We start from the raw sequence: 22,876 nt of genomic DNA on the forward strand, positions 1-22,876 counted from the left end.
TCACCAAGATGCAGTATCATCAGGCTTACCTCTTTGATTTGGATATATAGTATTTAAAGCCCAGTTTCAGCGCAAAAATAAAACAAAAACAACAAAAAGCAGATACATTATCATGAGTATTTTTTCTGAATAGTCTTTATAGCGGGTCAACTTGATTATGTTTTTTTTTTTTTTTTTTTTTTTTCTTTCTTTTTTTTGTGGTGCTAGTAACTATCGTAGTTCATGCACTATCTATTACGAATACTTTCTTTAATACTTCTCCTTTTTTGACGATCAATTATTTAATTTTAAATGATTTAGTATGACAAGTTGAAGTATTTGATCTATGAGACAGGATGGTTTGACTGCTAAAATAAAAATACTTCGTTAATAGAGAACTTCTAAGATAGGAGGTAAAACAAGAATGGAGAAAAGGTTCGTCAAGGTCCTGGATTCACCAACACCTTACTTTTGCCAATTTTATGGATTGTGAACTCTACCTTGTTTAACCTGCATTTAGGCAAATTCTGGTTTTTTTTTTCTGTCTTCTGGCTTGGATATTGTTAGTACTCTATAAATTTAATGTTCTTACACTTTTAATTCTGCTTTGTTTGGGTGGTTTTAGTATATCCCCCAATTACCTGTGCCATTAAACCAAACACTTGGAAAACTATAGGTTCTATGACTATCTTAGCTCTATGACTATCTACCTTAGCTCTACTGCCCTAGGAATGGCGCACGGACGGATAATAGATAGACATATCTATTAACAAATGAAGTAACGTAGTAGCCCTTCGTAGAACTAAATAGTAGAGCTTCGTAAAAGAGTGATATGTATTTTCAGAATATAGGCGGGATTAGTTGTTTTAGGATCTTTTCAATGACAATTCCTAAGAAATATTTTTGATAAAATTGCAACAAAAATGTATAAATTCCGGGGGAGAGGCCAAAATAATCTAGATACAAACCCACCCCTCCCCCCCCCCCAATATATAATAATTTGCTCTGTCTTTTTTTTAGGAATTTCAACAAACCTATAGAACTTAATTATAGAAAGGAATGAATATTTCTCCTTTTCGATGAAATTGTTTTAAGATGTAAACCACTTTTCAAAAAGGTAGAATAGGCATTTTTTCGCTGGTTTTCCAACCATTTGTTCTCTTTTTAGTTATAATTTAAAAATTGTTACTTTATATTTGTCTGGTGATGTGACGGCAACTTCTGACAAAAGGGCAGAACAAACAAAAGGGCAGAACAAACAAACAACGTTTGCATTTTCGCTGTTGCTTCACACTGTGAAACAATACCTGTTTTTGACAAAGGCCACAATTAACATTTTGTATAGATTTTAAATTTATTTTTTTTATGAAAGTTAATTATATGGAAGTTTTTATGCAAAATGCAGAATAAGTGTCTTATATGGAAATGAGATTGCATTTCCATATGCGATATGACTTTTTTTTTAATCTAGTATTTTTCTTTAGATTGTGACAAAGAAAGTTTCTGCAATTGGTGATAACTACATGAGTGATGCGTACACAATTTGCATAATCCACCCCCAAGGAAAAAAATTGCAGTGTTTTGTTAAGGTAAGGACTCTACAACTGAGCCTCTCAACTGTCAAATTGATGAAGTTTCATCTATTTCTCTGTCAAACAAGACTGTATGAGGTACAGTCTTACAAACACAGTCTTACACAGTGTCTTACACGGTCTTACACGGCGGGGGTACACTAAGAACGTGAAAAAGCGCGTAAATCTTTGTTATATCCATTTTTGTTACAAAAGGAAAAAAAATACAATAAAAGAAAAATTTACTTCAATATGAACATTAGTAAACTTTTGCAAAAGGGTTACCATCCGCCAAACCAATATTCCGGGCAAATTTATAAGGATATAGAACCCGTGAAGAGTAAGCTGTGTGCTAAGCAACTTTTGTAAACTTAGGGGAAGTACTGAAGCAAAGAGAAATTGCCCGCTCTTCAATGTGGAGGAAGATGGATTGGGCTCTTTTCTCCTGGATACCTGAACTATCTCATATCAGGGTCAATTGGGTGAAGGGAAATTTTGATCAGCTACTTCTTGACGTTTTTACATCAACGACTCCATAAGCGATTGTTATGATGAAAAATTTTGTGTTGAGGGTATATTTATATACGCAAAAATATACTCTAATATAAATTAATCAATTCTTGGGGTTAACTGTCCTTCAAATTGATCTCAAGGACCTCTCAAGAAAAGTAAAAAATTTGAACCTAAAAATTTACTATATGAGGCTTCAAGCCTTCTCCACACCAAATTTATGCTAGTTATTGTGAATATGCAATTTTTGGCTCTTCGGAAGATGGAAGCAGTAGTCACTATAAATGTTCATCGAAATATTAGTAAGTAATAATCTCGCAGGTATCTGTAGTGTTTGCCGGGTAATATCATGCTATCTACATTACCTTCAGAGAAAGGTACTTCATCTTGATCTAATGCTATTTTCCTATCTTAAACAATGCTCAGTATCTTGCTCAGGAATTGTTTTTTAAGGCTTTTTGTATTTACCAAGTGACATATATCGTTGCAAATTCTGTCGGTCTGTCGATCCCGATTTTGCTAGTTTAGGCACTTCCAGATAAACTAGGACGATGAAATTTGGCAGGCGTATCGGGGACCAGACCAGATTAAGCTAGAAATAGCCGTTTCTCCGATTTCACCATCTGGAGGGGATGGGGGGAACGGTTAATTTGAAAAAATTAGAAAAAATGACGTATTTGCAACGTACAAACGGGTGATCGAATCCTGATGAAATTTGATATTTAGAAGGATTTCGTATCTCAGAACTCTTATTTTAAATCCCGAAAGGATCTGGTGACATTGAAGGGAGTTGGAGGGAAAAACCTAAAAATTGGAAAAACGCTCAGAGTGGAGGGATCGGGATGAAACTTGGTGGGAAAAATAAGCAGAAGTCCTAGATGCGTGATTGACATAACCGGAACCGATCCACTCACTTTGGGGGAGTTGGGGGGAGGGTTAATTCTGAAAAATTGGAAAAAATGAGGTATTTTTAACTTACGAAGAGAGGTCGGATCATAATGAAATTTCATATTTAGAAGGACCTATTAACTTAGATCTCTTATCTTAAATCTCGACCGGGTCCAATGTCATTGGGGGAAGTTTGGGGGGCTGGAAATCTTGGAAAACGTTTAAAGTGGAGAGATCAGGATGAAACTTAGTGGAAAGAATAAGCACAAGTCCAAGATACGAGACTGCCATAACCGGATCGGATCCGCTCTCTTTGGTGGAGTTGGGAGGGCGTGTGATTCGGAAAGATTAGAAAAAATGAGGTATTTGTAACTTACGAACTTGTGATCAGATCTTAATGAAATTTGATATTGAGAAGGATCTTGTGCTTCAGAGCTCTTATTTCAAATTTCGACCAGATCCGGTGACATTGGGGGAGTTGGAGGGGAAAACCGGAAATCTTGGAAAACGTGAAAATTGAGGTATTCTTACCTCAATTTACTAATCTTATGAATAGGTAATCGGATCTTAATTAAACTTGACATATAGAACGATCTTATGTCTCAGATGTTCCATTTTCAATTCGAATCGGATCCAGGGACATAGGGGTTTGGAGAAGGGAAACAGAAATCTTGGAAACCGGAAATCTTGGGAAACGTTTAGAGTGGAGAGATCAGGATGAAACTTGATGGGAAGAATAAGAACAAGTTCTAGATACGTGATTGACATTACTGAAAAGGATCCGCTCTCTTTCGGGGGGCTGAGATGGGATTTCCCCTGTTTTGGCGAGTTCGGTGCTTCTGGACGTGCTAGGACGGTGAAAATTGGTAGGCGTGGCATGGACCTGCACAAATTGACTTGATAACAGTTGTTTCCCCGATTCGACCATCTAAGTAGCTGGAGGGAGAGGAACAATTGAAAAAAATTAGATATATTGAACTTACGAATGGGTGATCAGATCTTGATGAAATTTAATATTTAGAAAGACATCCTGTCTCAGAGCTCTTATTTTAATTCTCGACTGTATCTGGTGATATTGGAGGAGTTGGAGGAGAAAACAGAAAATCTTGGAAAACGCTTAGGGCGGAGAGATCGGGATTAAACTTGGTGGGAAGAATAAGCACAAGTCCTAGATACGTGATTGACATAACCGGACAGAATCTCTTTGGGGGAGTTGGGAGGGGGTTGTTAATTCGATAAAATTAGAAAAATTGAGAACTTCAGAAGCTTCTGTTTTAGTTTTTTTTCGAAAACTGCTTCTGTTTACACCACAAACTTCATTTTTGGTAAGATTACAGCTTATAAAGCCATTAATGCTTAGGGGGAGTTTTACAGTTTTTCTATGTTATTTTAAACAAGATATTGACTTTTTTTATTACATAAGAAAGTCTTATGTGTCTATTTGTTTTTTCAGTAGCTACGTCCAATTTTGTCAGAACCCTTTATCTATCTCAATTTTGACAAACAGGCTGGTCGAATTTGTCATGTGGAAGTTTATTCCTAAAGGGGTTGTTTTCTAACGGCTTGACTTGACTGCTTCTTTGTTTCTCTCTCAGTTTCTGATTTAAAAAGCACCCTCCAAAGTTAGATATCGATACGTCCGATACCGATACAGTGTGCAGCCCTTTTACCAGGGACTATAAAGGGTTATATGATCACCAAAACATAAGATATTAGACCTTTCAACTAAGTTGAACAAAATGCCTATTTCCAAATTTTGATTGGGAGATTTTGGGGGAGTGGGCCTTTGGGGAGAGAGGGGATAGTTGCCCTCCATCTTTTAGTTACTTAAAAAGGGCTCCAGCAAATTGAAATTCCGTTCGAATGAGATATTACACATCTCTCTATGATGTTCTGATCACCCCCAGCCCGGCTAGAGCAAAAAAAAAAATAGGAGACATCAGTGCTATCTATGCAAAAAAGTGTTTTTCCTTGTTCTTTATAGTGGAGGACTGTATTTTCTCTCTAACTGGTTTTCAGCCATGCTGGCTCCAATAGTAGCCTACACTTTTCATTTTGATCTGACGTCTTTTCGATGGGATTCAGACTTTTTTACTTTTTTATTTTTTCACTTAGTAGTTTTTTTTCTAAACGCATTTTTAACTTTGGTTACTATGGGCTGTGGTTCGCTCTTTACTAGGTTGCAGCTACCACTGCAACCATAATTACATTATATCAATAGATATAGAGCCATTTAGAGGGTTTTGACACCCGGAGGGTAAAAAATCCCCCTTCCATACTCAAGTATAAGCAAAAAGTTGAATCAAAGTTAAAATCAAAGTTTTAATCAAAGTGAGCAGCAGCCCCCACCCCAGCCTCGGTGTCTGGGGCAGTTGCCCTGGTTGTACCCTTTGAATGGTTTTGAATAAATAGAATAGGAACCCATAAACCTTTGGAAACTAGCATCCCCCCCCCGAAAAATACTCTTTTGGATAATCCTCCCCATCACGGCTGGTTGGGTTCCAATCACTTTCAACCTATAAAAAAGGACTAGAACTCCCAATTGCTGGTCTAATGAGCATCCTCCAAAGTTTCTATAACCACAAAGGTGAGATTTAGATGAGGAGGGGGTAGTCTCTCTCAAAGTTTTTCATAGTCTTACACCAGCTGCGATATCAGTAACTTTCAGTATACAATTGAAATTATTTTAAAAATAAAAACGCAAAAATACAAATTTTTTTAATAACCGTAAAGTCACTGAACAGCAACCCCAAATATTGGTTTGATTTATCAGGTAGCATTTTGGTCTCGCCAGCTATAATATCGAGTAATAAACAATCTTAAATTGTATGAAATACACTTTAGTATTACTAAAAACAAGTTTTATTTGTATATTGTAAAAAGTGGCCTTAATTCGTTTACTTTTATTGTACCAAAGCTCCTATATTGTTTTGTGTTTTCAGTAAAGTACTACTTTTCTATAATCTTACAAACTTAGTGAAATATGATTATTTGGTTTACATGTGCTAGCTTTATTGATATATGTTAGATAGACTGTGAAGCAATAATTTTTGTTCGTTTTAAGTTTCAACTTCGCTCTTTACTTCCCTCAAAAAACTTTGTTTTTTTTAAATTAATCTTTGACTGTCTTTAATTTGAATTTAGTGCAGAAGCAATAAAGCAATCATCTTTTTATTATTTTTTTTTGGGGGGGGCAGCTATTTCATATACGGAATAGTTTCTGTTCGTTTTAAGTTTTAATGTCGCTCCTTATTTCAGTTGCAATTTTTTTTTCATTTCTGATCATTTTTCAAATAATGCCGAGAAATCCATGCTACACAAAATGGTGTACACGATTTTAGAAGGTGGGTAACCTCGATTTCGGTATGTCTAACTTATTTCACCAAATATTTCCCCCCTCCCCCTGATAAACACCAAAAAACATACAGGTGTGGAATAGCAATAAACAAGAAAAAGTTGGAAAGTAACCTGACAAACAAAAAAATATTACAGTAACAAAAAAAAATGCTAACAGGTTCTTAGTGCTATGATTTCTCTATATAAATTACAATTAGTTTTATTCTGTCTATTAAATAGTATAAAAAGGAAATAATATGAAAAAATAAATATAACAATAAGTAATCCATCTTTGAAGATAGAACTTTGAATGGTTCCAGAACCATATGCCTACACTTCTCCAACCCCTAAGTGGCCGTTGGGGTTGGGGTCCAAGGCGTAATTTGTACCTAAAAAAGTATATGGAATACTTCACAACTTAAAAAAAAATCACAAAACAGTGAATTAGCGTAAAAATAACCAAATATAAGGTAGAAAACGATGATTGAAATAAAAATGCTTGATTGAGGAACTGAACCCTTTCAATTCTGATTCTAAGTCTAACGCACTAGTAACTGAACTACGGCAGCTGATGATAGTTCAATCTATTTGTTCTTGTAGGACCAAGTTGTGCAACTTACAGCCCTTTTCCTAAAGACTATGGAAAGCTATGTCATCACCAAAAGCATAGTTATTGGACCTTATTCATCAAATACATTTGTAATAAGCTACAATAAAACAATAAAATCTTCTATTACAATAAAAGCTTCTATCATAAAGAGTGAGAGCATTAAACTGTATTCGACGAAGCTGAACTTTTCCGAACAGGAGGAGGGAAGTGGATACGTCAAGGAATAGTCATTTGAAATTTTGAGATTCAATTATTTGTTCTTCTAGGAATTTCTTCCTCTTAAGAACATTCGATATTTTAAAAATCATTTTGCGAGCCCCAAAGTCGATTGACCGTGTTAAAGAGTTCATAGTGAATTCTCCCAACGGACTCATGAGACTTACTAAGGGGACTGGGTTGGGAAGTACATGTTGGGGGTTCTTGTAAATCTCCAGTTAAGAGTTTTGGACCATAAGTATTACAATGGTACCGTTTTATACTTCCAAGCTTATCCACTTAAGAAGTGACAGGAAAGGTGCCGTTTTTAGTGCTATATAGCACTTACGGATGATAGAGCTGATAAAAATCGCGTAGATATCAGCAATAGCTTTCAAATGAGCCCTTAAACATCTCTATAAGAAGTTCTGGATACCCACTAGCCCCAGCTTTTCCACTTGAGACATGGCTACAATAGTGCCATTTTTAGTACCATTTGGCACTTGCAGATGGTGGATATTATAGGGGAAATCGTAGATAGGAGCAAAATCTTTTATATGAGCTATAAAACATCTTTCTATGATGTTTTGGTAGCCCACTAGCCCTACCCCTTTAGAAAGGGCACACAAAGTAACATTTTAGTGCCATATGGCACTTTCAGACGGTGGAATTTATAAAAAACATCGTAGATATGAGATATAGCATTTTGAAAGAGCCATTAAGCATCTCTCTATGATGTTCTGGTAGCCCGCTAAGCCTGTAGAAAAAAAAGAGCTGGAGACAAACCGGAATAATAGTTGCCATTTATGATTCAGTGTCAGATGACATTTTTTTTTTCACAAAGCAGTTTTTTTTTAAACTTATTTTTTAACTTTTGGTTACTATGGGCTGTGGTACGCTCTTTACTGGGTCGTAGCTCCCGCTGCAACCATGATAATAGCAGTGCAGACCAATACTATTCCCAAAAATCATAAGGGAGTAAATATAAATTTTACATTTTTTATGCGTTTTCAAAGGTTTTTGTTGTGCGGTTTTTTTGTTGTTGTGCGAATGGGGAAGGTAAAATTGTCTAGGGGAATTTCCTGTGGGGATGAAATTTTTGGGAAGAATTTTCTTTCAACGGGGATCAAATTGTCCAAATAGATTTTTTCGTGGTAAAATGTGGATAACAAGGTGACATCTCCCATCTTATTGCACAAAAATGTTTCTAGCGTTTATTTTAATCCTTTATCTGAAGTGAGTTGCTTCATAATGCAGGAATATAGCAAGATACCAAAGGTAACGTTCGGTAAGGAGCCAAAAAAGAAGTTTTAGTTACCTAGTTTTCTTAGCATCACTGACCCTTCAAACGAGCTTACAACATTGGAATCATGACGTCATACGCTTAGCATGAACTTTGGTTACAAGTGTCATAGTTCTGGTGTTCATGGTGTCATAGTTCTCACTATCATCGACGTCTTCTTCCCCCCTTCAGTGAAAATCCCCCGATCCTTCCTAATACAAGAATTAATCCTCGTCGAGCTTCAAATGCCCAACTTGACTTGTGTCCCCAAATATTGACCATGAGGTACAAAAACTCTTTTGTTCTCTATTTTGTATCATATTTTAATAACTGATTTAACTTTTGATTTTATGTGTATCCCCTAACATCTGTTTTATCCCCTTACATCCGTTGTAACTGTTCTGACGTGCTTATGCTAGCTTATGGGCTATTTTAGCAAATAAATCATATTCTATTTTATAAATGAAGACTAAATAAGTTTTTGGGACTTGTTGTCTAATTCTTTTTAGTTTCAATGTATACAATCAGGCCACATTTATCATTGGTTCTAAGGACGGAGTGGGGGGAGAGTAGCAATGATGAATTAAAATTGACGCCAGAAACATTTCTGTGCAATACGAATGGTGTTGTCACCTTCCAGCATCTTTGTGGATGCTAACCACATTTTTCTAAGGAAAAATTTTGCCAGTAAATTTGATCCCCACTGAGATTTTCCCCTGGACAATTCCACCGTAACATTCTCTCCATATGTAAAATTGCGGATGCAAAGAGGAAGAAAGACAAACAAATATAATTTTATAGAAGATTTCAGGGTTATTCTTCCGAAAAAGCTTCTCCACTTGGAAAATTCCTCCAGACAATCTCTCCTCCACAGAAAAATCCCCTGTGAAAAATGTCCGTATGCTTCCCAATAACAGATAATTACCTGTACACAATGGACAAATTACAAAAATTTGCCATTTTAATGCCAAAACATCCCAGCTCTCATTGAGCCTTCAGATAAATTAAATAAAAAAAAAAAAACCTTTTCAACTGAAAGTAAGGAGCAAGCTCTTATTGAGCCTTCAGATAAATACAGAATGAGTTCTAAGGGAGAGATGAAGGGAGGGCGGAGGTAAAAATGATGTATAATCCCTGGGGCCATAAACGGGACTTTTGTTTTTGGGGGGAGGGTAAAAAAAGAGACTTTAAAACATGCATCACAAATTTGAAATTGATCTTTAATCCCTTTTGATTCTTTGGAATATTTCTGCTCTACGCTGTTATTACGAAAGTAAATAAAAACATTAAACCCCATAATGAGAAGAATTTATTCCGTATAGGAGGGAGACTGCCCCTTCCACGTCCCCGCCTCAAATCATGGTCGCAGAACCTTCGGAGAAGGCTCGTTACATCAAATATTTAGAGGTCTAGTCTTTTTGTCAGTCAAAAATGATGGAGACCAGTCAACCAAGAGGAGTTTTTCCGGGGAGGGGGGTAAACACCTAAGCCTTTGTATATGCAAGTACTGTGAAAAAAAGTATTTACTGATGTTTACTTGGTAAATTTATCATTAATATTCAATTATTAACTAGCTAAAGCTTTGTATTACAAAAAATGAAGTTTTCCATATAATAATTTAAAAACTGCCATATATACATATATAAAATAAGTTGTCTGTCTGTGTGTCTGTCAGGTGACGTCATGTTTCTGTGTCGACTGACGTCATGAAGTTAGTTGTCGTCATTTTTGCTATGACGGTGACGTCATTAAAGATATTTAAGACATATATGTTCACGTAGAAATCTATTAATGTTTAAGTTTAAAATGACTGATGAACTTACAATGGCAAAAGTCGATGAAGATGCTCAAAAAGTCTATGCCAAAAAACTTGCTGCTGATAGAGAAAGTCAGAAAAGAAAGCGCGCCGAGAAATCAAAAGAACAGCAAGGAAACAGGCTTGAGGCTGATAGAGAAAGAAAGAACAGAAAGCGTTCCGAGGAACTACCAGAGCAACGCGAAAGCAGACTTGCTGCTAAAAGAGAAAGTGAAAAAAGAAGGCGTGCTGAGGAATCAAAAGACCAGCAGGGAAACAGGCTTGAGGCTGATAGAGAAAGTAAGAAAAGAAAGCGTGCCGAGGAATCACAAGAACAGCAAGAAATCATGCTTGCTGCTGATAGAGAAAGTAAGAAAAGAAAGCGTGCCGAGGAATCACAAGAACAGCAAGAAATCAGGCTTGCTGCTGATAGAGAAAGTAAGAAAAGAAAGCGTGCCGAGGAATCAGAGCAACCTGAAAGTTATCGCCTGGCATTCAGGTACAGCCCAGTCGATGATTATAGCTTGAGTAGATGTGTTCAAATCGGGACAATGTCTAAAATTTGTCCCTATTGCAAGGCCTTGAAATTCAATGGTGAAATAATGGGAATGTGTTGCGCGTCAGGAAAAGTTAAACTTCCTATATTGGCTGCACCACCAGAGCCATTGAAGACTTTCCTTACTGGAACTACGTCAGAATCTAAGCGTTTTTTGTCACAAATCAGAAAATACAACTCATGTTTCCAAATGACGTCGTTTGGAGTCCAAATCGAAAATCCAGATCAATTTATGTCTACTTTCAAAGTAAAAGGGCAAATTTATCATAGAGCAGGGTCCCTTCTACCATTCTCAGGCGAGAATCATAAATTTTTACAATTGTACTTCATCAGTGATAGAAATTCTGAATTGAATGCATGTTGCGAAATTTCTCCCAACGTTGAAAGGACAATCGTTTCCCAATTGCAACATCTTTTCCACGAAAATAATAATTTAGTGCGTCTGTTCAAAACAGCCATCGATTTGATGCCTACTGATACGCATAAAATTGTTATTTCCGCTGACAAAATGCCTCCTGGCCAACATGTGCGCAGATACAATGCTCCAACTATCGACGAAGTGGCAATCGTTATGGTCGGTGATCAGTTTTTACCTCGAGATATTATTCTTTATAAGCGAAACGCTCAGTTGTTCAGAATCGCTGAAACTCGTCGTTGCTACGATGCCCTACAATATCCTATCATTTTTTGGGATGGAGCCGACGGCTATCACTTTAATATTAAATTGATGAATCCAGCCACTAACAAAGAATTAAATAAGAAATGCACTGCAATGCATTATTATTCCTATAGACTAATGATTCGGCAGGATGAAGACAATTATATTTTAAAATGCCGTGAATTGTTTCACCAATTTGTCGTTGATATGTATGCTAAAATTGAATCAGAACGTTTGCTATATATCCGCCTGAATCAGACCAAGCTCCGCTCTGAACAATACATTCATTTGCGAGATGCAGTTATAAATGACGGTAATACCACAAACGTTGGAAGATTAACAATTTTACCTTCGTCATATGCTGGCAGTCCCCGTCATATGCATGAATATGCTCAAGATGCTATTGCGTATGTTCGTCTCTATGGTCGTCCAGATTAATTTATTACATTTATATGTAATCAATCTTGGGACAAGATACTGCAGCTTTTACTTCAAGGACAATCGGCGGTTCATAGGCATGACATTACGGCCCGTGTCTTCCGGCAAAAGTTGAAATCACTGATAAACTACATAGTAAAACTTGAAGTGTTTGGGTCAGTGCGATGCTGGATTTACTCAGTGGAATGGCAAAAACGAGGTTTGCCACACGCACATATACTAATCTGGCTACATAAAAAAAATTACTTCGAACGAAATTGACAATGTGATTTCCGCTGAAATACCTGATAAAAATGTCGATAAGGGGTTACATGATATTATTGTAAAAAATATGATACATGGACCTTGCGGTGTACTGAACGAAAATTCACCATGCACGGCCAAAGGAAGGTGCACAAAGCAATATCCTCGACTTTTAGTATCCAACACAATTACTGGCAATGATGGTTACCCACAATATAGAAGAAGATCTACTGAAGATGGCGGTAAAACAGCAATAATAAAGAAGCGTAACGGTACCACCATCGAAGTAGATAACCAGTGGGTTGTTCCATATTCCCCATTATTATCAAAAACATTTAATCCACACATAAACGTTGAATACTGTAACTCCGTAAAGGCAATGAAATACGTATGTAAATACGTCAACAAAGGCAGTGACATGGCAGTTTTTGGCTTGCAGCCCGAAATCAAAGATTTCGACGAAATCGTACAATATCAGGCTGGAAGATACATAAGCAGTAATGAAGCTGTTTGGCGAATTCTTTCATTTCCGATACATGAACGTAGTCCAGCTCTTGTTCACTTAGCGGTACATTTACAGAATGGTCAACGTGTTTATTTCTCGGAAACCAACGTGCAACAAAGAGCCCTGAATCCACCAGATACAATATTAACAGCTTTTTTAACTTTGGAAAAATGATTCTTTTGCAAAAAAACTGCTGTATACTGAAGTGCCTTCGTATTACACGTGGAATACTAAAAATAAAGTATTTGAACGTCGAAAACAGGGTAAGTCAGTCGACGGCCAACCTACCATCTTCAAAGATACCACGATAGGAAGACTCTACACCGTTCACCCCAGTCAACATGAATGCTTCATTCTACGCCTGCTTTTGATGAATGTACCCGGTCCGACATCCTTTGAGTATTTGAAAACTGTAAACGGTACTATACATGACACTACCGTAGTGCATGCCAAGCTCTGAATTTATTGGAGAATGACCAACACTGGGATAACTGCATCAATGACGCGTGCGAAACGTCAACCCCAAGTCAAATTCGTGCATTGTTTGGCATCATTTTAACAACTTGCTCTCCATCAGCTCCTGCAGAGTTATGGGAAAAATATAAGTCAAAAATGTCCGAAGATATACTCCATCGAAAACAGTTAGAGACGTCAGATATGACTTTTGATTTTACATCAGAAATTTATAACTACACTTTAGTTATTATAGAAGATGTGTGCGTACGTATGGCAAATAAACCTCTTCAGGATTTGGGAATGCCTTCACCTAACCGTATCGCTGCTGTTTCGACATGTGTAGAATTGGATCGTGAACAAAGTTACAGTACGAGTGATCTATTGTCGTATGTACAAAATAACATTTCCAAGTTAACGTCGGAACAAAAAGACATTTATGATACGATAATGCATTGTGTCGATAACAACGTTGGAGAAATTTTCATTTTGGATGCGCCAGGAGGTGCTGGTAAAACGTTTGTGATAAAACTGATTCTGGCATCAATTCGATCAAAAAATGATATAGCGTTGGCAATTGATTCGAGACCAGGCAGTCCTTTACAAGTCAGTCGACACAGTTTTGGAACCAAATGAAGCGGTTAATTATCCATCTGAATTTTTAAATTCCATAGATCTTTCAGGGTTTCCACCACACGTGCTACAACTAAAAATAGGCGTACCAATAATACTTTTAAGAAATATCAACCCACCAAAGCTTTGCAATGGCACGCGACTTGCCGTAAAAAAAAAACAATGGAAAACCTAATAGAGGCCACAATCTTGACAGGGCCCTATCAATTTTAAAAGCCTCTGAGTCCCTTTGGCTTAAACTGGAACGTAAAACCCACGTGGTTGTAAGCATTGGCGATAAGACGATTTTTCAGACGACTTTTAGAATTTACACGGGAAGAGTTGAGGGATTCCTCTTAATGATTTCCTTGAGCACCAAAACTATAAGTCCACATCCCAGATTTTAGATATTTTTCAATTTCTAAGTCCCCTAAATTAGGATACTACTTCCCCAACTTTAAATTAAAAGATGTGCCTGGGTACCAAAGGACTGACTTTAGTTTTACCGGTCTTCATAATTAAAGTGTCTGTAATGGGTAGTCCCAAAACTTTCCAGACAAAACAATGACCTCCATGAATAAGCGTAGGTTTAGATTATATACTTCGTTCCTGCTCAAATTTCTTATTCTTGATTTCGCTCCGTAGGTGCTGCCCCAAACCACAGCTCTCCGAAACATGGCAAAATCTTCTCAACTTCATGACAGAGAAATCAAACTTTACCGAGAATATTTACCTGCCCTTCAAGACCTCATAAATCAGCACGGAATTCAAGACAAAATCCATCTTAAGTCTCCACGGTTATTCTATGCTCATCTTGACGAAACTAAAGCAACCACTGAAATTTATAAGGATCCAGACAACGAGTAAGCCCACGCAACACGCAATATTTTCATAATGTATATTCAATTGTAAAATTAATATCATTACGTACATAACACCCGATTCCAATATTTGCGTTATCTAATATTTGATCCAATTCCAATTCCAATTCCAATTCAATTCCAATATTTGAATAGTCTCTGCATATGATGGCTGAGGTGAAGGAGAGTTGTTCAAGTGTTAAAATTCTCTTTTGAAAGCAAATATCGGAATCTTGTTAATATATTAAGCTTTTACGCCGGGGAGCGAAACATGGGCGGGCTTTGGAGCCCAGACCCTCTGTAACCTCAAAGTTTGTACTGTAAGCAAAATTTTCTATATTTTCTTTGTTTTGCATAAATTGCCTATTTTTTGTAATTTCAATCCCCCCCCCCATCCAAAAATTGTGTGCTCCTTCTAAAACAAATTCCTAATTATATGCTTGTTTTAGGTTGTGAATTTGTTACAAGAGTAATCATAGGGATTTATATTAATTCTTTGTGGCTCATAGAAAAAAATAAAATTAAAAATGAGGGTTTTTCAACTAGAGGCATGTAAAATTAAAACTTAGAGGCATGAATAAAACTTAAAACTAATAGAAATTATTACGAATATGAGGGAGATCGCCCCCTCGTCATTACCTCGCTCTTTACGCTAAAGTTCGAATTTTGTTCTGATCCTTTAAAAATAACCCCTGAATCCCTCCTCCTTCCTGTTTATATTTATAAGATTTATGTAATATTTTACAAGATTTGTATTGTCATGAAAACATCCCCCAGACAATTCCCTTTTCGCTGAAAATTCCTCCTGGACAATTCCAACGGAAAATTCTCTTCCCATAAGAAATTATGAGCTAAAAAGAATCAAATTCTTTCTAAGAGGTAAAAAAAGGACATAAAATCAATTGAAGACGACTGTGTTCTATTTTATTAATTAAAAAAAAATTCTTCCGTCTTCTGAACTAGGGTGTTTTGAAACGATTATTTTCATCCATCAGGTTATTTAGGCTACGGAATTTAGTAATTTTTTCTTATGACTTGTTTATTGCAAAAACTTCTCTCCATTAATTGTATATCCGCCTATGTATTCTAGATAAACTCGTTCAAAACAAAATTCAAGACCCCACTGGCTTTGCAAGATCAAAGAAAACGGAGAATAAGAATTTATGAAATCAAAGGATAAAACAACAGTGTCCAGTCTGTCCCCTCTAAAAAAATCGCTGGAAATCCCCCCCCCAGAAAATTTACGTTTTTTAAATATCACTATCCTAAATCACCCAGTCTTAAGAAAGTAAAAAGATAATTGTTTTCTGTTAAATTAAAGTTTATATTCTAAATAGTGTAAATAGTATAGCGTAATAGTGTAAATAGCATATTCTAAATAGTGTAAAATAGTATAATTTATATTCTAAATTATATTCTAATTGGAGAGCCTTATTGTGGGTAGCCAGTTCCCGGTTATGATGATGCATTCTCCCAGGAAAATTTACCCCCCCCCCCATGAAGTTTCTCTCCAAACGTAGAATTTACTGGCAAAAGAAAAATCAAGACAAATAAATAGAAGGATGAAATGGGTATAATTTTACATTAGCTATTATGAAGGAGGAGCGGTGGGCCATTCTATAGGTGGGGCGGAGAGAGGAAATTCTTCAAAGAGTGTATTTCAATGCCAAATATCCTAACTCCCGTTAAGCCTCCAGGTAAACATAAAATGAGTTTTTGGGGAAGGGGGGACTGATGTAATCCCTCTCGGTTCTCTGGAATAATTTACGCCTGTCTAGGTCTAAGTCCTTATTTGTTGATGGGAGGGGGTTTTTAGAGCCCCTCCCATTGATACAATCTTTTTTTATGTAGCATAAAGCATTACAGTCCCACTGAAAAGGTGAGGTGGGCCATCCTGAGCCCTGTCAGTTCAGCAGTTTTAAATGGCAACATATTTTTTTTCAATTTATATAAAATATTTTAATGTACTAATAATAATAATAATAATTTATTTATCACCCACTTTACAAAAACAGAGGTTAAGTGGAGTAAAATACAAAAGAAAGACAGCAAAAGTAATACAAGAAACAAATTTAATCACATACAGAAAAAAGACGGATAAGGCGATGAAAACATCCTAGCCTATAAATCGCTTCAATAGCTAGATTGGCAGATAATTTTTCGAAAGCACCAGTAATATCTGTCGCACAATAATTTTTAACCAGTTTTGTATTCCGGTAAGAACGAGGTAAATATAAAATAAATTTGCAGTACCGGTAATAATTAATGCGAATACGTTTTAGATCACCAGTCAACAGAAGTGGCCTAATACCAGAACAGAAGAGTACAGAATGATCGCGAAAATTTGAGTAAAGCCGAGTTAGCGCTCTTCTCCTATAGTGTCCACGATTTGCTACAATCTTAGAGTAACCGAGCCTCAGCTTATCACTAATATCTATGACAGCACGAGACCGGTCCTTAATAAAGTCCTTACTGTTTGACACTCAACTAAATTCTTAAATACAGTTTTCTATTATGTCAAAACCATAACTTAAAAAAATTAATTTCAAAAATGTTATCATGTCTGAGAAAAAAATGTACACCTATCTCTGTTTTTAGTGCTATCGAGTAACTAATAACATAACCACTTAAAATGTATTTTCGGTGATAGCACTGGATGTGTCTCCTACTTTGTATTTATTTGTCCTCCTGCAGACAGGAGGGGGTTTATACCTCAGGCAGAATTGCCGTCACCAAATATTTTCTATTCTTTTTGGAAAATATCTAATATTTGGAAAAATTAGAAAAAACTTTCAAATTTTTTAAGTGGACTGTCGAAACTATAAAAAAAGGAAAAAAAAAACTCTTGCAAAAAGATTTGGAATTTTAAAACAGAAAAACATCGAGGGATGGTAAATTTGTAATCGCATTTTCCAGCTTAGATTAAGCTATGTATCTAAGTAATCTACCTCGTTTACCAGTGCTTTTAGTAATAATATTTTCATTCATCCCTGATTGGAAGCTATGTTTTGACAGGAATCAAATTTCATCTCGGCAGCAGAATTGTTGTATCGTTTGATAAAAAAAAAAATCTGTATGTGAGCTTGTGCCGAGGGGTCATAAACTAAGGCTGTGTAAAATTTGACTAGTAAGTGAATGGTGGTAACTGTGATATTCAAGCGCTGTGGCAGGGTGGGCATGCAAAAAATATATTAAACACCCTTTTTTCTAAGTGAACAGCCAACATTCTTTAAAAAAGCAAGCTTTAAAATTATTTGCGTGAAAACTATTTGCAATTGTAAAATTATAATTACATTTTCTAATTCTAAATTTTCTAATTCAATTACACTCATTGGTAAGATAAGGCTACGCATAATAGAAAAGGTAAGTCACCTTTTTAAAGAAATGCTACCGAAAATAGTATATTCAATTATTTTTGGTAGGAAGCTATGTTCAGAGACAGTCGTCTTAGCAGCCGAAATTCACGCCCCTTAGAAATAATGTTTTAAATGAAAAAAAAAGGAAATAACAAATAAGCATATATAAAAATAATAAATATGAAAAATAATAAAATGGAGCCTTATAAATAATAGAATGAGTGTGGTTGTGGCACCTACTATAATCAAAGTGTGAAGTAGTATTATCAACCACATATCTGCCATAATAAATAGCTCATCTTAGCATGGTTGATAATCCTAGGAAGTATTAATTAAACTAAAAAATTATGAACATATGACGTTCCTGCTTCTGTTCTTGTCTTCAGTTATGTACTTGTTTCAGTTGTGAACCTGTCTTGTCTCTTTTTATATGTTTGTTTTGTTCACAGGACAATGAACACACAGTAGCCCAACCTGATAAAGATCCGATAAAAGCCGTGACAGATAAGGATGTTGCTGAACCAAATCGAACAAGAACCAGACGTATTCAGAGAAAAGAAGCAGAATCGACAAATGAACCCTCAGTTGTGCCACCGGCCATTGACATGGTTGAAAATGATGTAGTTGAAATACCTAGGAACAGGAACTAGGGTGATTCAGAAGACCACCCAGCCTAAAACTGAGGAAATAACCAGCTCAACTAGTTGCAATGTCCAGCCAGTATTTGATGGGAAGGGTACCGAGGCAGTGGAAGTGGTTTCACTGAAATCGACAAGAACGAGGAATATGCAGAAGAGTAATGCAGCCAAGGAAGGTGCTACAAATTTCGGTGCTGAGACAAATGCCCAGTTCGATGGAAAGAGCGACCCATGTGATGAAATATCTCAAACTGCTATTCCGAATTCAGTTAGAACGGAAACGATTCAATCTAGTAGAGTAGCCATACATGAGGCCTTAATTTCAAACGCTGTGGTTCCAGAGAATCTTGAGCATTTGATTGGTGAAAAGAGCTGAATCGCAAACTGTTATACCAAGCCAACGAAACGATTAAACACGAGGAATACTAAAACCACCGCAGTGTAGTGAATCCGAACAATTATTACCGTTGAAAACAAGAAACTCGCACTTTTCAATATTTAGGTACAGGCCGATATCGCGGAAAGCAGAAGTAACTGACTTCACTGAACGGGCAAGACCAGACTCAGTTTGACTAATCAGAAGAAGGTCATCCGCATAAGCCCGATATGAGATATCAGATGGTCCTAGTAGGCACGTAGTCGATATTTTTGATAGTACATTTTCAATACAAGCATTAAAAATATATGGCGAAAGAACTCCCCCTTGTCTTACACCGCACCGAACAGGGGATATGACCAAAATAAGAATTATCTAATGACTTAAGGCGAAGGTAAGAATGGGAGTACCAGAAACGAAGCACGTGAATTACCGGCGGATTTACTCCTCTCTGGCATAATGCTGTCCATGCTTGAGTATGACAAACACTGTCAAATGTTTTAGACAAGTCTAGGGTTGCAAAATGAAGTACACGACGAGTGCGATGGGCATCTTTTAATAAAGAAGTCAAAGCACGGTGAGAATGCTGACAGCCTAGCCCCGATCTAAAACCAAATTGATTATCATCATTTAGAGCAAGCTTAGTGATATAAGGTAGTAGGAGGTGTTCAAAAAGCTTGCTAAGAGTACAAGCTACCGGATCTTTTCCTTTTTTAGAAGTGACGTAACGCTACCGCATAAGAACGAGTCGGGCACACACGAACTACTAAAACACATTTGAAAAAACAGTTGGAGATGAGATACCAGTTCAAAAAAATTCGGCACAAGATTCAAAACACTAATCCTATCAACATCCAAAGATTTTGAGTTTAAACCCTTAATACCTTTAACAATAGCCCACTTTTCAGTTGGAATCACATGTCTCTGACATAAACGTGACGGCAAATTTTTTTCGAGCAAACGTGAGAAACGCTTATGCACTGCATAATTAACTTTCGAGAAATATTTTTGAATAATGTTCGATCCAAGATGGACGAGGTATAATATCACTAGAACTTGTATCCGGAAACTTGGCAGAATTTATCACTTTTCGCCACTCACTATTACTTTTCGGAAAAGTTTCACCGGAGTAACGAACGGCACGAAGATGGCGTTTATATTCGAGTTTAAAAGGTTTATATTTCGAGTTAAAAGGTATGTATATATTGTATTTACATATCTGAGAACCCTGTTGTAGAGGCTATGATGGCTATGATGTTCTAACACATTTATAGGTTTCTTTAAGGGAATGTGTCGGTGCTGATCTTTTTTGTATTATTATTATTTTCATATCTTGGAGTTCGCGGAACAACTGAATGGGATCTAAATCATCGTAATATTTTGCTGTTATAGGTGAAATGATCTGACCCAATGCCACCTATAGTGAAAAGCCCAACCCGTTTTAAGGGCGTAGGAAAAGTAAATCCAAAATGTGGGCTGTTTTCCTCGACAAAGTGTGGAAACCTCTATTGAATACCTTGCATTCACCGCATTAAAGCTCTAATTAAATTGTTTGTCATATAGCTTGAGCTAACTATGTGCAAAGATTTGGTGAAGTCCCATTTGTATATTTGCTTAGCTATAGACACCAGAGTCTGGACTCAGTCAATCAGGACCGATCAGGCTACTTATTGAAGAGAGACAACATTATTTGTAAGCAACGATAATATCCGAAACCCCCGCCCCTGGAAATCAGGATCCATAAAGTGATTATGAACAAGCCAAAGGAAGTAGAGCAGAGTAGAGAAAAGCCGTGGAAAACATATGTGTTGGCCCAGGGCTGGCTGCCCGCCAATGAGTTTTGAACCTTAATAGTGGTAATAATAGTTCTATTTTGTGACTGAATGAATGGTTGGTTATAATTTTTACCCCCACCCCAAAAAAAACTGTCCACCTCGTAATAAGGTAACAAAAATACATGCAAACTAGTTTTTGATGCTTTTTGTAAAAAGTTTTGGTACCCCAAACCAAAACAAAAATCCTCCACCCCAGTGGCGTATTTAAAGGGGGATGTCCAGACATGGAAACTTGGATAAGCATACATTGAACTTATTGGCCCATTTGCAGCACTACGGTACTTGGAGCACCTTCCTACACCTAAGATACAGAATATGAAATTTCTCTTTGAGGTAAAGGTAAGCCGATTGATAAAACCATCATTAAACTTGAAGATCCTAACTGTTTGCCTCCTTTTAACCTTAATTTATTTACAGTAATCCGTGGTCCGCACTCATTAATATGGATGACACTGATGATTTTGAAACTATCATCGTACTAGAAGACCTCATAGCATCTGGGCATCGAATGAACAACAAGCGAGTAGGGGCAGATTTACCACACGTTCGTATCGCACTGGATGCACTAGCGCAATATCATGCTACGGGCATTGCATATCTCAGGAAAAATGGAAAACCTGTACCTCATATGAAGTGGTTATCTGAAATTACGATAATGGAAGTCAACCCCCAATACATGTTTGGAAAGGTTAACTTTATTTTGTTTCAACTATCTATTTATTTTGTATGTTTTACTTTGCAGAAGGAAAATTGACTTGTTTCTGTGTATCACCCAATTTCAATTCATGACTCACTACAGAACCAATACTTCTAATTACTCTAGCTATTCCTGTCTTAAGCTAAGTTTGGAGAGGGGTCGAAGTTTTATGGAGTTACCATATTTAACTACGCCCAAAGAAAAAAAAATATCTCGATCTGGGTGAATATTCAGCTCGCTTCTGTCTTGGATTAGAAATTAACAATTTGTTTCTCTGATCGGTAGAACAGTGGTAAAATCTCTTTTTACACTCTTGAGAAATCCATTATCGTAACATTTTCATAAATATAACATTTTTAAAAAACGGCTAAGGAAACTGCATCCCAAAAATCGATCATTTTTTCTCTCTTGAGCACTGTTGGCAGAGTATTATCACAAAAAAATGGAAATAAAGATGACAAAAAACTTACTACATAGTTGGCTAATTCTGATTCCAGGGGCGTAATTTGCTATGGGGTAAAGGGTACAACTGCCCCTCCCAGACCTCAATTTGCCCTGAAGGTACAAGTCTGCCCCCATCCCTAAGCTGAAATTTAGTTTCTTCAAAATCTAGTCAAAACTAAGATAAGCCTGCATAATTCAAGCATCCACAGAAACAAGTCAGTTTTTTAGTATATCTTTACCTTTTTAATCACTATACAGCTTATTTTTCAGTTTTCACTGTCGATTTCAATTGATTTTGGAAAATTGGCTCCAACTTTGGTTATCCCCTCTCGATTACTTTGAAGAAACCCTGCCACTGTCTCGCTCCCCAGTAGTAAGGCATCTCTACGTACTAGCACTCCAATAGGGGGTATATCTGGGGATCATAAGGAGTCATCAATCCCTCAAAACGTGTTTTTCTCCAAGATTTGTTTCTTCAGGGCATTTCCCAAGACACAGGTGCTATTGTTTACATTTTATGCATAGGTGGTTGTTACGTTACAGCTTATCAGATGTTATTGTTTACTTTTGCAAATTTAAATGTAGATTACGTGCGTTTTTGCAAATCTTTTTCTAAAAACCTACGGGCCAGGTAGGCATAATCCTAAGGGCATTTCTCGAGACACTAGTGAAGTAAGGAACCCCCGAATGTAAAACATACTTTTGGTATCCCTTAAATGTAGATGTCGTAGTTTTGAGGGTCAATGACACTTGTTTTGATAGGGCTTACGGAAGACTTTTTTGCTTCCAAAAGGCTTCGTAATTTGAGCACAAATGTTTTTTCGTTACGCCTTCGTGGTACTCTGTGGCTGATCGTCAAGAATATTTAGTTTATTGTATTTTTCGATCAGTATATTTTGCATATTTGGAGGGATAAACACATATCATTACAAGAAGTGAAGAGGAAGTTTTTCAAAAAAGTATGCGTACATGATAAAGTTATCGTAGCATTGAAAGGTGACAAAAACAAATATTTCAACTACAAAATAATTACTAGCGG

The 22,876-nt window shown here is 36.6% G+C and overlaps 1 protein-coding gene across 2 annotated transcripts in view; it reads left to right on the top strand.

Moving 5' to 3' along the window:
* The window catches only part of LOC136028931 (uncharacterized), a 99,638-nt gene that overhangs the window by 54,498 nt on the left and 22,264 nt on the right, over window positions 1-22,876 (top strand). For both annotated transcript variants that reach the window (XM_065706909.1, XM_065706910.1), the window contains exons 3-5: window positions 1,464-1,568; window positions 14,277-14,494; window positions 21,114-21,384. In XM_065706909.1, coding sequence (XP_065562981.1) covers window positions 1,464-1,568; window positions 14,277-14,494; window positions 21,114-21,384 — 594 coding nt within the window. The remainder of the gene's footprint in view (window positions 1-1,463; window positions 1,569-14,276; window positions 14,495-21,113; window positions 21,385-22,876) is intronic.

The sequence above is a fragment of the Artemia franciscana genome, chromosome 7 (genome assembly GCF_032884065.1).
Source record: "Artemia franciscana chromosome 7, ASM3288406v1, whole genome shotgun sequence".
In the NCBI taxonomy this organism is placed as follows: Eukaryota; Metazoa; Arthropoda; class Branchiopoda; order Anostraca; family Artemiidae; genus Artemia; species Artemia franciscana.